Source organism: Vidua macroura, chromosome Z, assembly GCF_024509145.1.
Source record: "Vidua macroura isolate BioBank_ID:100142 chromosome Z, ASM2450914v1, whole genome shotgun sequence".
NCBI lineage: Eukaryota > Metazoa > Chordata > Aves > Passeriformes > Viduidae > Vidua > Vidua macroura.
Genome location: NC_071611.1, coordinates 27,273,505 through 27,289,019, shown reverse-complemented (window position 1 = coordinate 27,289,019; position 15,515 = coordinate 27,273,505). Strand labels below are relative to the sequence as shown.

The following is a 15,515-nucleotide window of genomic DNA, read 5'->3' as shown; positions in this document are numbered from 1 at the left end:
ATATTATTCGGGTGATATTTGGTACTGCACTTTAATGAGAAGTAAACTTTACTCAAAATCTGTTTATTTTCTGTAGCTATTTGACCTCAAGCAGGATTTTTGAAATTTACTGGTGTAATCTCTATGTTAGAGATAGAATAGCTAAGAAGTATAGATGCCTCTAAATTTCTGTAAAGCAGGAAGTTTTTTCAGAGAGAGCATGCTGTTGTATGTTATTACTGCAGTTTTTGTTGCACAGAAAAGACACAATGTATTTCAATTAGCCAGAGTAATTTTACATTTGAAATAGCAAGACATTATCTGGAGGGGAATTTTACTATTATTAGTAAAATTAAGTCCTTTTTTAGACAGTATAGGATGTGTTTATTTTTTTAGATCTCAATCAGTAGTGAATTTTAATATAAGCTGAGGTAAGCAAAACTTAAAATGAGATGAGATGTAACCTTAACCCAGCACTTCATTAAAATTTCTGGTGAGATAAATGAAAAATCACTCTCTCCTAGAGTGTCTTAACACAAAGATTCAATTAAAACACAAGCTCTCGGTTAATCTAAAATGCAAAATCATCAAGTGCAAGCCATTGTTAACATACCCTCCGGGGTAGCTGACTTGGAATTAGAGTCTGTCAACAAATTTGTGATTTTTTTGCAAATGTATTTATATTTTAAACAGATAAGATGTTTACAATTATTTTTACTATTGAGGCTTATAAACTCCTAGTTATGTTTTTACCCTTGCTTTACACGTACCTCACATTTTGATAAGCAGGTACAACAGCATGAATACCTGCTCCTTTTTTTTTTTCTAGTAATTCTAGATAGTTGAGCAGCTGATGCAATTTTATGTAGAAAGGAAGGTAAGAGCATGCTTGTATTCTATGCTAAAATGATTTTCTCTGAAAGTAATCTGGCTAGTCATCTGTGAAAGTTTAACTGGGTATTTTAAAGCAAACTAGTTCCCTTTTCTTTTTAGTCGATTCTGTATTACTTCACTCTAGTTCTCTTTTTTCTATTCAGTGATAACCTAGCTTAGACGCATAGGGTTTAAGGCAAGATTTGTTGCAAAAGTTTCTTTTGTAAGAAAAAGATACTGTGAAGACTGTAGTTAGCAAACTGTGTTTTACAATGCTGTGTAAACAATGGAAATCAAGTTCATTAACGATATTTGAGTTATAGCAGGTAAAAGAAAAATAAAATCCATGTTGGCATTGAAAAGGAATTATCCCTGTTATCCAAACCTGTAAAGCAAAAAGAACTTGTGACTTGCATTCTACAGGCTAAATTAAAGTATCCCATGTGTATTAAAAACTTCATCAATAAAGGAAAGGCAGGATGTAGTTGGGATGTAGTTGTATGGATGATGGGTATATTAAAAATGCCCAAATTTATTGCTGACTTACCTCTGTAGCTTTGATCAGATTTTATGGGTACATACCTCTGTTATAATTAATTTATTATTTTGTACTGGTGCTATAATTTTCTATTAATAATAATGTGTAACTTTGTATTAAAAACATTTTGGGGGTGAAAAGACCTTATGCAAATATGTCAATGTAGATGCAAATATGTGAGCATAGAGATTTCTTTTTGCAGACTGCATGGCTACCAGATGAAGTGCAGATTTTTTCTCAGTGACATTGCTTTGATTAAAAAATCATCCTAGGAATTGGTGATGGCTTTGTGATGAAGATCTTGCTCTTACACTAAAGCAGTGTATTCGGGCATAATGGGGAAAGAAAGCTGGGTACTCTTTTAAACAGTAGTCTTCAGCTGATAATGCAATATTTTAGTTTAGAACCCAGATGTGTGGGTAAGACCATGTTTTCTTAACTTATTGATTTTATGATGGTAAATGCTTCAATTTTGTGGAAAAAATTACTGAGTTTGTGCAGATGTTTTGTTGTGATAGATCTATTATCCAGCTATTAGAAGATAAATGACTGATCTTTTCCACTTTCCTTGCCTCGAGAAAATTGAAATAAGAAGGGGAATATCATTTGGGTTGTATGATTAGGGCAGGTGGGGTGGCCATTAATTTAAGAGAGAAGAATCGTGGCAGCATGGACCAACTTGCACTGTATTATCAATCAAACCTCGATGCACTTCTTGCGATGACCCAGCAGTCTCAGGTTTTCACAGTGTTAATTAGAATTCATGACAAAATAGATGCAAGGAAACGTTTTGTACCCTTCATAATTTTATAGAAAATTTATTGTTATTAGAGGAACCATTTGCTTAGTGTGATTTTTTTCATTACCAGCTTGTCAACTAGCATAGATAATCTGGAGAAAATATGAACTCCATAGATTGGGTGTCACTTTTGTTGATGGTTCCTATAGTTTACCTTGGAGCACAGCTAATGGCTGAAGTTCATAGCAACAGCACAGAAAAATGTGGCACCTAGTGGAAGACAAATGAACTATGTTTATTGCTTTAATATAAAAAATACATAAATGGAAAGCAGCATTTGAATTTGATGAGCTCATTGCTAGTTTTGTTGGAGTGATTTATATTTTCTCCTTATACAAAAAGCTACTATTGACACAGTGAAATGGAAATTAACTGACTGTTTTTTAGAAACTGATATTTTTTGGTTTTATATTCTGATTGAATAATTTTGCTTTAATTTTAAATACTTTTATGGAATGTTGAGCATTTAATAAACAAAGATTATTAGCTGTTCCACTGATGTTTAGATATATAGTAGGATCATACTATAGGGGAAACAGTGTAGACTAGAAAATAATCTCTTGTTAAGAAAGCCTTAGGAAATTTTCTCAGAGAAATATGCTTGTTACCAGTGCATTTTCAGTCTGTCACATTCTTACTTTTTTTTTTCCACTTTAAAATGAAAAGCCAAATTTTAAAAATACAATAATGGGGAGAGAGGCATGATCTTAATAATGTTATAATGAATGGCAATTCTTATATTAACTTGTAAATCTGGGGACTTGCCACGGGAATAAAATGCTTGTTTATCCAATGCACCTCTTGCATTTCATAGCATAGGTTAAATTTTTTTACTAATGTATTTTTAGTGTTCACAAGTGACAGCATGATCATTGTAAACTTGAGTAGGAGATAAATGTAATTTGAAATAAGTAATTATTTAGAATTCCTGCATTCCATTTTGACTCTTTCTTTGTATTAAGTTGTGTTTTATTCACAGTAACTGAGCTTTTAAAAAGCCATCAGTGTTTATAGGTTATATTCTCAGATTTAAATTATCTGAGTTAGTGTTATATGTATTTTTTGTCAGCTTTCAAGCTAAATCATATCCAAATGAAAGAGAAATACAGCAAAATGTGTGTACTGAACTACTAGTAGTAAAAGACAAGGGTGCTCTCTGTAGAATTACTGTTGGAAATCTGTGTCGACCTTCACCTATGAACCTTAAAGGGTATTTTTAACCATTAGACTGTGACTATTCTGATGGTCATAAACTGATGTGTGTCTATCTCTCTTGTCTCTGATTCGAAACAGTAACCTGCAAGTAGTCTCTCTGTATGGTCTTAAAGTGTTATCTCTTTATTCTAAAACTTCAAGACTGTCATATTGTCCTCTGCAAGCTGACCTTAACTGTAGTTCAGAGCTCTGCATTCTGATTAAAAAACTTTGCACTTTTCCAGTGGGAAAGCTTCTCATCTTCTGTGGCCTAAATGAATACCTTCTCAGGACAGGTCTGGGATTAAGCTCTACCTTCTGCTGAGCTTTGAACACCCGCCTTGGCATTAACTCTCCACAGTTTTAAATTACAGATAGTTTACTGATGCAGCACATTATTAAGAGAACTAAAGAAATTTTAGTACAACAACAGATAAAAAAAAGCTTTTGTTTTTATGATACAGCAAATTATTTTAGATGTAAAGTGTATTTAGTTCTATCAAATAATCAGATTTTGATCCCTGGAATGAGTTGCATTCTTGTTGGGACCAGCACATACCAGTATGTGGATGAGGCTGGAGACAATAAATGCAACTTCACGTTTATTCTTATTGGTAATTCATAAAATCCCCACAGAGCCTAAGACTTGTTTAGCATAATAGCAAGACTATCTTCTGAGCTGTTTTCTTTCAATTGTAGTGTTGAGCGCATACTAATAAACCACATGTCAGCCAAATACAGGGAGAAAAATGTAACATATGAATATCATTGTATTTAATATTTCTCAAAAAGTACCATTTCAATAAACTGCACTTCTATTTAATTGCTTACTTTAAGTCATTGGGGAAATTATAGAGGTTGAAATGCAGATCCCTAGTGCTTGGGTAGAATATGACATTAATTTGCTGCCAGAAGGCTATACTGCATGCATGCTAACTGCATACATATCAGCTGCTTCATATAAAGTATCATCATTTTAGTTATTTGACTTAACATGTACTCTGACACAAAACAAATCTTAATTAAAGCAATTAGAAGAGAAAGAACACTAATCCTAGGCACATAATCATATGTCCTTATAAGGCATGGTCAGCTTTTGATATTTTCTTGCAGTTAAAGTAACAGTAAAGTAATTCTCTTGCAGTTAAAGACAGAATTTTAACTGGAACTCAAATATATATTTCCTTCCCATTATTTTAAGAGAAAACAGCCAGGCAGAAGTTTTTAATAGTCCTTGAGGTATTAGAATGTTGATAACCTATTTAATTTTCTCATAAAAACAAAGCTGATTTGTAGTCATAACATGATGATCTTTATGCATGAATAAAGAGATATTTCTTATGAAGGAAAAATTGTTTGAGAACACAGCAGGATATAAATGATGCATTCTTGCAATTATGTAACTGGAAGTGCTACAACAACATGCAGAAATTATTTGGGTGGGAGAGGGGGAGAGGAGTGTGTTCATGAAATTCTAAATATAAAATTTTCTGTGACAGTTAGTTTTGCCATATTGAGAGATAAATTTGACTTCCAGTAATGCCCAGGGAACTTGGCCCAGTTCTTCTTTACTTTGACCAGGCTAGTGTTGATAGAATCCCAAAAGATCTTGCTGGGCATATGTTTTACTTCTTGTTGTTTCCTGTTACTTCTGAGTTAATTGCACGTTCTCTGTTAATTTATTTGGAAGCTAAATCTGTAAGAAAAAAAAATTATGCTTACATTGCACTGTGTCTTCAAGGCTGGGAGCTAAGATTTATGTCTGCAATAGAAACAGCAAGTGTTTTCTCTGTTCTAATAACCTTACCCCAATTCTATTTTAAATAAGATACCATTTCTGTGGGTTTATTATTTTGTTATTGTTGTTGTTTTGTTTGTTTTTGCTGAATAGAAATAATTTTAAATTGCTGAGAATTGCTAGTATTAATTCTGATTCTTACTTGTTGTCTAACTGTATACCTAATGCGGACCTTTGGATTCTGTTTTGTTTTCTAGCTGGTAGCTGGGAGTGTGGTGATGGCATTTGAGGAAGTGTGTCCAGATAGAATAGATCTGATTCACAAGAACTACCGAAAGCTCTGTAACTTGCTGGTTGATGTGGAAGAGTGGGGTCAAGTTGTTATAATCCACATGCTAACTCGGTATGCACGTACTCAGTTTTTAAGTCCATGGAAGGTAAGTTTGCGACTTCTTAAATTACTGCTCTGAGCCTGCTTTCTGAATTATTTCCATTGTTGGATTTACTTAGTCTTTTAAGATGCATTTCTATGGAGACTTTAGTAAAAACAGAGATCAAATACATAAGTCAGCTCTCTAGGATTTCACTAAAGGCATCTACCTTTCTTCAGAGCCTGAGAATTCTCCTTCCAGGGTATAACCTTTTCATATTTACCCATGGCACATCCCGTGGGTAGCAGAGAGACTCCTTTTTCTGTGGTTCTTTGAGCCATGTTGCTTTTTATTTAGACAATTTTACGTGAGTCAAAATCAGAAATGTTTGCCATTCTGTCCTGAAACTGAGTAGACTCTACTTATATTGCAGATACCCAGTATCACTGCATAACAAACATTACACTACTTGTTTAGGTTTTGTTAATGTGCTGAGGCACTGTGTGAAGACTTGAACATATGTATTTAAAATGTGAAATGTAAAAAAGGAGGTGGTTATTTTCATTTATATTATGTAAATATGAGTATACTTTAAAAAATTTATAAAAAGAGGTTCAAGACACAAATTCTGTCACTTCTTACAGTAAAAAGGGCACAGCTTAAGAAATTAATGCTGTTAACATTGTTTCAATAGAGCTCTAACTCTGAATAACAATTGAAATTAAAAGATTACTTCTGGAAAGAACTGTTTAAAATTGCTCTACAAGTCTGGTTGTTTGTGTTTATTAAAGGCTTGGGGATGTTACTAGTGTTAAGTTTTACCATTTAATTTGTAACCCATTCATGTTTAAAAATGTACATTTTAGTGCAGATTATTGTCACTTGTAAGTAGCACATTAACAGTTTTTTAAAGATTCCTTTTTTCATCACTAGAATAGGGAATGACACCAACTATCACTCTATCACTGAGTTCTTTTTAACTGTCTTAATATCCTTTGCCTGGGAAAAAATGGAAATGCAGTGCCATTTTATGTTAATATATGTATAATTTATTGTGTGAAAATAATTATAAGGAGATATATTTGGATAAACAGTTCAGTCTGATTTAGTTTACAATTGTATGAACTTCTTCTTAAAAAACCAGGGATTTATAATGAATATAGGAAAAATGTCTGAAGTAGAATCATATTTCTGGGCTACTAGTTAGATTCTGAAACACCCTCTTTCCTTTTCTATGAAAAGTAAATTTGTAAGAACACAACTTCCCATAACATTGCTTAAAATAAGGAAAGTATTTTTAGATAGTGAGGGATTTAAATTATATGTTTTCCTAATGTCCTTGAGGCAGTGTTTATTACATGTTGATTATTGGAAGAAGGCAACTTGCATTCTTCTCTCTGACATTTAGAGAGAATCAGAATTGATAATCTGCTTTACCTAAAGCTACAGTCCTACAATATGTTTCAGCCAGTTTTAGTCTGTAACTGGACAAAAGGAAAGTTGAAGAGGAGCGTGACCTCCTGTATTGGACTGAGAGGTTGGAGTTCTTGATGGGATTTAGTTTCTTTAAGACTCTAATTCTTTTTTCACTGAAACTGGATGGATTATAGTTGCTGCTGTGGCTTCTGCTCTAGGAGTGTAAAAGATTTGTGTGACAATACTGCCTGTGCCAACCTTAAATTAATCATCAGTAGTATAGTATTAATAACACTTTGTTTTCACTTTCAAGATCTTCAGTGTAAAATTTAGTTTGTCTACCTACTCAGCAATTTAATTAGCAGATTTTTTTTTTTGTGGTGCTAGTTGAAATGCATGCCTTTGTCAATACGTTCTTAAATGAACTCATCATACAGCAGGCCATCTTACGCAGTAGAAGAGATTTTTAATTTAGTTTATTTGCATCATTATGGATCAGTATTTAGGCTGTTTATATGTAAATGTATGATTTGAGGAACAATTAAGTGTTGACAAAGTAGATTGCAGTCATATCAATTGCAGTGCATTTTCCATAATTTTTCTAACTGACATCTTTGATGATAAATAGTGGATGCCAAGTCAAAGCCGATTATACAGTGCACTAGGAATTCATGGTGCTGTCAGGGAGAAGACCGATTGACTTTAAATTTACATATTAATGGGAAGATTTGTTAAGAGGGTGCTTTACTATAGAAAATAACAGCATATTTATAGGGCACGACACTTTATAAATAAAGCTGATGCAGGAAAATGGAAATTAAACCTATCAGATTAATAAATTCAAGGCTGCTAAAATGCATATTTGCATTTTTATTCAGTAAAATTTTCCCTTACTTCTTGAGGAGCATATGTTGCTTTTGTTTAAGTCAAGCTAATTCCTAGCAAGTAATGGTGTAATGTTTGGAACTGATTTCTTGAGTATTTAGAAACCTTAAAAATTTTTTTGAATACTTACCAGTTATGGAGAAAGATTTTTGTTTTTTAAGCAATACACTTAAAATTTTTGGAATTACCCATTAACCAAGAACACTTAGCTTTTTATTCCTATTTCTAGCTTCTTTGAGGAGTATAATTTTTAATTGTAATTGTGAATGAAGTAAGGAAGAATGGTTTATCCTTGGTTTATCCTATTTGTCTTGAAGTACTTGGGGGTGCTTTTTGGGTAGTTATGTGCAAATAGCACTTTCAGAATTACGTTTTTTCTGTATGAACTGTATGTATTCTGCTTTAACATGTGTTAGCTGAAATGAGACAAGATATTCATATTCTGGAGTAAAAATACCTGTTTGGGACTAAAACCAGCTAAGAAAAATTCCAGGTTTCCTGGGAAGTAAAATACTTGATATCAGATAAAACTGTGATGCATTTCAGCTTAAATGTTTTGTCCTGTCCTTGTTGCAGAAGTTGTTGGGACTGCCAAACTGTTTGTAAATACCTCCTGAACCATAACCATTAGGCTTGCAGCCTAATACATAAAGATGGGTAAAATAGTGTTGGTAGTTTTCATGAATACATTGAGTTGCAGTCTAGCAATTCAGGAACTGTTTTTCAAGCTGTTCAGCCATCCCTCTTTCTGCAAGGAGATGAGGATCGCAGGAGGTAGGAACTACTTCAGCTGTCCTGGTACGCAGATTTACCACCAAACTTGTATGACATTTGGAAGGGCAACATCTGAAAACAGGTGACTCGATCAGAAGTTTCAACAGTCTTTGTATAGAGCAAGATGGAGCTAGGAGCTGCAGTCTTGCAAAACAACCGTGCCCCTCAGGGCCATTCAGCTTCATTTCAGACAATTGAAGATTACATAAATAAACTCTCTTGGTGTTCAGTAAGGACTGGAATGGTGAATTCAGATTGAACATGAATGGTGAATTCATGATTGATCATCAGTCATTATGAAGTTGCTGATAAGTACTTAAGGGAAACATGTCTCAGGCTTACATTTTAGAATTATTTATTGAAGTATTGCTCAGTTTAAAGTGCTCAGAATTTGGCATAATTGTTGGGCTGGGAGGGATGGAAAGGGAAATTAAGCATGAAGAAAACCATCTTAAAGAATAAGGACTTCTATGAGAAAAACATGAAGTATTTGAATGTCTATGTATCTAAAAGCATGATTCATGGAAAGTAGCCCAGCTCTCAGTAATTACGGGAAGAAACAGATTGAAAATATTTATTTTGCTTGATTGTTCTGACAAAATACTGAGGTCCCTTCTGACCTCAGTTGATCTCTTTGTCTCTTGTTAAATGCTTTGTTTCCTGCTGTTGCAGAACTTTCTCATTATCTTTTAGTTATGAGTTCTTAGTGTATGCCATAAAGGTCATGGTTTTGTGTGATGGAATTCAGTGTCTAATGGCTGCTTCTGACAGCTGAGCGGTACCTAAAACTTCTTTGGATGTTTTATTTTTTGTTGTTCTCTGTGTTGGGGTGTGCACTGAGGGAACTGTAATTGTGAATGATAAAGCTTCAAGCACCGCACACAGAAAATAGTGTCTATCCTTTACTTTTGTAGAATTTGTTAACAGTAATGAGCATCCTGAATCAGTTTTGCTGGTTTACTACAGAATTTAATAAAACTTCTAAATCCTCTGCTTAGAAGCTGAGAACAGAAGGGAGGGGTGTATTCAGGGTAATAGCCTCCAGTTAACTAGGTTACCTAGATAAAGCAGTAAAAATGAAACACATTAGAATACTTTAAAAGTATTTTGTATATATATCATAATTTAATAATTAATCAGCCTGAATATATCTTTTCCTTCTTTTGTTTTCCAACTCAGTAGAGGATCTACAAGTTTTATTATGCTCTTCTGCAGTAAGGAGGCATAGATGCGTATTTAAGAAATACTCAAAATAGAATTCAATCTTTAAGGATAAAATTAACCATGATATGGTATGTATTACTTATTTAACATATCGTCTCAGTGAAGTTTCTTTGTAGATATACCAGGTGATGTTCTTGCTGGTTTTTAATTTTTCCCCCCCTGCTCTAAAAGATTGTGAGACCAGAGCATTCTATTGACCCTAAACTGCCTGCTAAGAGCAAAAACTTAATTTAGGAAAACTAGTTTACAGTGAAGTTGTCTTATGCTGCTTATTTCTTCCTTTTGTATATCCATCAAAATCTTCAGCGTGAATTGGGGCAGTCTGGATTCAGTTACTGTTTCCCTTTTTATCAGAGCTCAGGATTCTCTGACCGGGTTCTTTTAGATTTGCATGAGGTGGGGTCAGTGTTTAATATAAGATTAACTTATTTGAAGATATTTAGTGAAGTGTTTGGGGCATAAAATGGACTAGCTAGCTATTTTACTGTCACATCAGTTTTATTTTTTCCTTTTGTGTGTCCTGCTTAGTATGATGAGAATAACTTAGTGCATAGATTTATAACAAAAAAACTACATCAAGCTGATTGTGGAAAGTTTGGATAAAAAAACTCTTCCAGCAGAAGAAAACCTGACAAGAGGGTTAAATTTTGGGCACATTAATTTTCTGATTTGTTTTGCTTTGTGGCTGCTCAGCACTTACTGTTGGTGTAACAGAAGTACAATTGCAGATAAAAATGCCATTTGTCTTTGCAGCAGAATGTATTGCTGTGGTTTCTTGTTAGTCCCATGACAGAGTTGCAGGAACAGCAGCAATTAGTAGAATCTCTCTAGGCATGTTCTCTAGGACATGTGTATCAACTCAAAGTAAGAAAGAAGCCCTTTGTATTCCTACAAATTTGACCAGCAAAGTTTCCATGTTTCCATGCAGTACTGTAGTCTCATCTTCTTGACTCAGACTGAGTTTCTTGTTATTATCTATATATATAGGATGAGAGACATTCTAGCCATCTGTTGCAGATAAGTTGTTAAAATTGTTTTTATCTCTGTCTAAATAATTTTCTCTGACTTATGGAGACAAAAATTAATTGGAAAGAAACAAATATTTTTTATAGAAATCTAAGTATTAACTGTGTAACTGCTAATCATTTTTAATTTAAATATTAGATGTGGCAGATCTCCATCATCTCATGAGCCACTAAAGTTTCTAGCTTTAATTTTGGCCCTTTGAATGCTACTTGTTGTAGAACATTGTGTAAACTGTATGACATGAATGTTTTGTTAGATTACTTTGAGGCCTTCTTGAATGCCAGAGTAATCACGCATTTTTTTCTGGGCATCTGTCTGCAGAATATCACCTTTCTGTCTAGTAACTTTTGTGGCCTTTTCATAATTGTACCAGGATTTTCTCTGGATAATTAGAAGAATTTTTAAATAAACTTGTTTAGCTACTTTGTGAAAATAAACCTTTTTCTGCTGTGTGAGGAACACGTGTGTGAGGTCAGATCTTTGCTCCGAGAAAGCTTTAGGCTTCTGAGTCTGAGCCTGTACACTTCTGTTTGTATTATCAGGTAGAATTCTTGACTGATTGTGGCAGCTCACTAAAGGACCATGGGGTATAGTAAATGTGAAAAAAATTTAAATTATTTGGATCATTCTTTGTTGGAACCCAAGGTGTCCCTCAGACACTCTTGGATGTTCCGGGCCCAGGGCAGAAGCCTCTGAGACCCTGGCAGGCGGCCAGGAACTCCTGTGGTTTTGAGTTTGACCTATGGAACAATTTACCAACTTTGCAGGAAGAACAAGAAATCACAAAAGTTTAGATATTATAATAGAAGTAGTCACAAAGTGAAAGGTAGGATTTTTGAGTGCTGTACAGGGGGGTTTTAGGCCTTGTACAGAGGGGTCTGAGTTTTGTACATGGGGGTCAGAGGTTTTAAGATGGAGGGATTTGGGCATGCCCTGTCCTCCTTCTTTTTTCTTCTTATTCTCCATGTTCTTAGTGGTGTTGGCACTCACAGATTAGTTTAGAGTAGAAAGTCACTGTTCAACATAGGTAATAGGCATTGGGGAAAAACTATAAACATTTAATATGTAATGTGTGATATAAAAGATGGCACTAGCCCCTCGAGAGAAGAAGAGAGACAGGGACAGAGACAGAGACAGAGAAGAAGATGAAGAGAGACGCAGAGGGAGAAGGAGTCAGGGACAATGTCAGGGAGTCTGTGTACCTTGAGATAACATGCAATAAACTGCCTTGAGACTACACGACTGAAGACTACTGAGTCTTTCTTTAAAGGCACGGGTTAGAAGAGAGACTTTACCACCACCCGGAGTCACCCCAATCTGGGGGAAGGCTCCGGCAATTCTTCTCTTTGATAGTGTATGCACAAGTTTGCTGCACTTTATGGTGAGAAATGCCAGTACCATGTACCAAGAAGAGTGGGGGTAACTGAGGCTTGAATTATGACAACATATCCTTTTATCAATAGAAAAGATACACCACCAGTTGTTAGGTGAGAATACCACTCACGTAAATCAGCAGATGTTTTAAGATGCTTTCCTCTTCTTTGCATACTTAAGCACTACAGTGGAGGAGAAAAAAATTCTGTAATGCAGGACTTAATGGCTATTGATGATGTTTAGATGAATATGTCAGACTCTCTGGTAAGGGTAGCAAACTGCCACCTTTCAGACTGCCAATCTAAGTACAAGTACAGTTATCATTCTTCAACAATTTAGGATAATTTTGTGTTTTAAAAATTTGAGTCTCCTAATTATCATATTGAGCTATGGCTGTAGTCCAGATATCATTTAAATATTGGATAAACATTTTAGTAGCTGTAAACAATCCTAAAGCTACATGAAAATAATTGTATGAGTATGTTTCTATATATGGGAGATGTTCTCACTGAATTTACCGTTTAAAATAATGTATTCCTTTCTGAGAGAAAAGAAAGTTGAGTTGCTTTAGTATACATGGTTTGATGTAAGTGGAGTATGTACTCAGAATGGTAGAAAAGGAGGAGCACTGTGGTGGCTAACAGCTGGCCTGGAGACCTCACAGTCGTAGATAACCCTAATTAGAACTTGACAAGTCTCTGCCGGCTGTTAGGGGTGTGGACAGCTAGTGGCCAGTTAGCCGGGTGGCAGCCAAATTCAGCCAGTCAGGGCCAGCCACGCGGGCTTTTGAGGACTATAGAAAGGGAGCTGCACTCAGGAAAATTTGCTGTTGGCACATGAACCTCGACTGTTGTGTTGTGTGTCCATGTTGACCGTGACAGAGCACTGGTATCAACTGCAGTTCCGTACAGGAACTGCACCATAAGTGATGTGCAGTTCTGAAGATCTGGGATCATCCCTGTCCCTGCATACCCTGTCTGTAAGTCATGAGAGGTGGTGACTGCTAATTCTAGAGCATGTAGTACCCTTCTCTTGGTTGCAGTCCTAAACTAACTAACAATTAACTGGTTTTCTTCATGGTTCACTTAGCAACCGTGTGGAAGAATATTTTTGCTTGGCAGTTGGTTCACATTTGCTTGCTGTATTTGATGTCTTATACTGCCTCTTTAGATACGTAAATTGATATTAAATTTTAACTTAAAAAACAGGTCAAACATTTAATCAAACATCAGAATACAAATTCCAAATTCCACTTTAATTTTTGGATTTGAGAGTAGAAAGAGGTGAACTTTTAGCTAGAAACAAATGGTATCTTTTTTCTTCCTTCAGCTTTGCTCCTTCTTAATTTTATTTTGCATTGTTTAATTTATCCCTTCCTGTTCTTTCTTATACTTTCTTCCTCTTTTCTTATGCTGTAATTTTTTTTTCTGTTCTTTGCATCTGTTAGTCTTTGCATTGTCATTGTGCCTTTTCCCCACACTACTGAAAGGAAGTGTTTTTTCTTGGTAAGACTAAGCTATTTTATGTCTCACTTCTGTTTTGAGGAGTATGAAATTGTTTTGAATAAATGAAAGTGATCTAAAAATCATAATGGATTGTTTTCATTCTATCTCCAAGTGTCACAACTTCTTTCTGAAGAAAGATGTTCACTACTGTAGCATATATAAGTCTTAGCCCCTATTTTTAGACACCAGTCCTAGACTTAATCGCTGCTTCTTAGAGAAATGAGAATGAACACTTCCTCAGTTTTCACATTAGTTTGCTATGAAATTACTTAGCAGAGATGATACTATAGACCCCTACTTCCACACGTGAAGTAGGGTTCTACAGTAACATATGTGATGCTCTTGTCTCAGAGCTGTACTATAAAAATTGCATTAATACGGGTTTTCTTAAGGATGTTTGCTGTTGGGGTTTTTTTTAGTTTTCATTAAGCTCTTATTTCATTATCTTTTCTAGTTTATATTTAGAAATTATGTTATTGGCTAAGTGAGTTTTTAAAAGCCTCTGCAAGGCTGAGTTGAAGGATTTGAAGAGTTTTTCAAGTAATAAATGTGTTTACATACTCATATTGTTTCAGAAAATTATGGGGCTTTTTTTAGAGTGAAATAAACATGTTCATCTGAACTGGGATTATACAGGGTATTGTATAGATGATAAAATTATTAGTAAACTACAAATAAAACTTGATTTATGTATTGTTGATCATGTAACTTTTATATGTGCTGAAGGAAACTAAGAATGATATAAATAAAAATACCTTAATGTTAAATTTCACCTGCCTTAGTCAGATTCTCAAGACTGAGTAGATGTCTTAATTCCTTTGTGTAGCTTAAGTATCAAAGCTCACTGTTTTTGAAAATTGGAAGTTTTTTATAGAGAAAGCTTTTTTTGAATTGCAAATAAAATCTTCTCAAACTAGTAGAATCTTATTGTATGTTCCTTAGCTGCAATAAAATTTAGCTTTTTTAAAGAAATATAAAAATGTTTCACTGGGTATGAAACATGGATCTCCAGAGGTTAATATCACAAGGCAAGCTGACTTGAAATACAAGTCCTTTTACTGAAAAATGCCTTGAAGTTGCCCTGGGAATTTCCATTAATACTTCAATTTTTATTAACTGAAAGCATGTTTATCCCTTTGTATAGCTAAATTCTTAAAATCCACAAATGTACAGAATCCAGAAAAGTGTGCAAATCTCTTACCAAAACATCAAAACTAAAGTTTCCATTGTAATTTACTGGAATTATATTGTATCTTCTATGTAATTATGTTACTATATTACATTTTCAGTACAATTCCATTACATTCATTTGAATAGAGTTGTAATCTGAAAAGTGTCCTTGAATGAGAGTACTGTTTGAGTTGAAGTCTGTTTCAGTGGCTTCAGATCTGCATAATTCTACAAGTCCAACTGAACCCATAGGTTTTCCTTCTAACCTCTTTATCCAAATGGTAATGAATAGACTATGGTTATAATTGAAGTAAAAAACATAATATATAAGGAAATCAGAGTAATATAACTGTGATCTTGCAATCTGTATTGATTCTTCATTCCAGTGTTGTTCACTTAAGTGAAAATGTGTATGTACTTTTGGACTTGCATAGGAGCAGCACGTCTTTGGAAGACTGACAGAATGCAATGTTACATAATGTGATAATTTTGTATTGATATTTTATATATATATAATATAGGCTATGTGTTGTTATTTATATTGTGCACTACTTAATCATTGCATTCTGGAGGTCCTATGACTGCCTGTTTGTTCAGGAAGCCTTCTTACAAATTCTTCCTTGATAAAAGACATGTCATATCCCAGACC

General features: G+C 34.4%; 1 protein-coding gene across 4 annotated transcripts in view; it reads left to right on the top strand.

Annotated features, from left to right (window-relative positions):
* The window catches only part of AP3B1 (adaptor related protein complex 3 subunit beta 1), a 153,988-nt gene that overhangs the window by 33,852 nt on the left and 104,621 nt on the right, over window positions 1-15,515 (top strand). For all 4 annotated transcript variants that reach the window (XM_054002572.1, XM_054002571.1, XM_054002573.1 and 1 more), the window contains exon 7: window positions 5,379-5,558. In XM_054002572.1, the coding sequence (XP_053858547.1) occupies window positions 5,379-5,558 (180 nt within the window). The remainder of the gene's footprint in view (window positions 1-5,378; window positions 5,559-15,515) is intronic.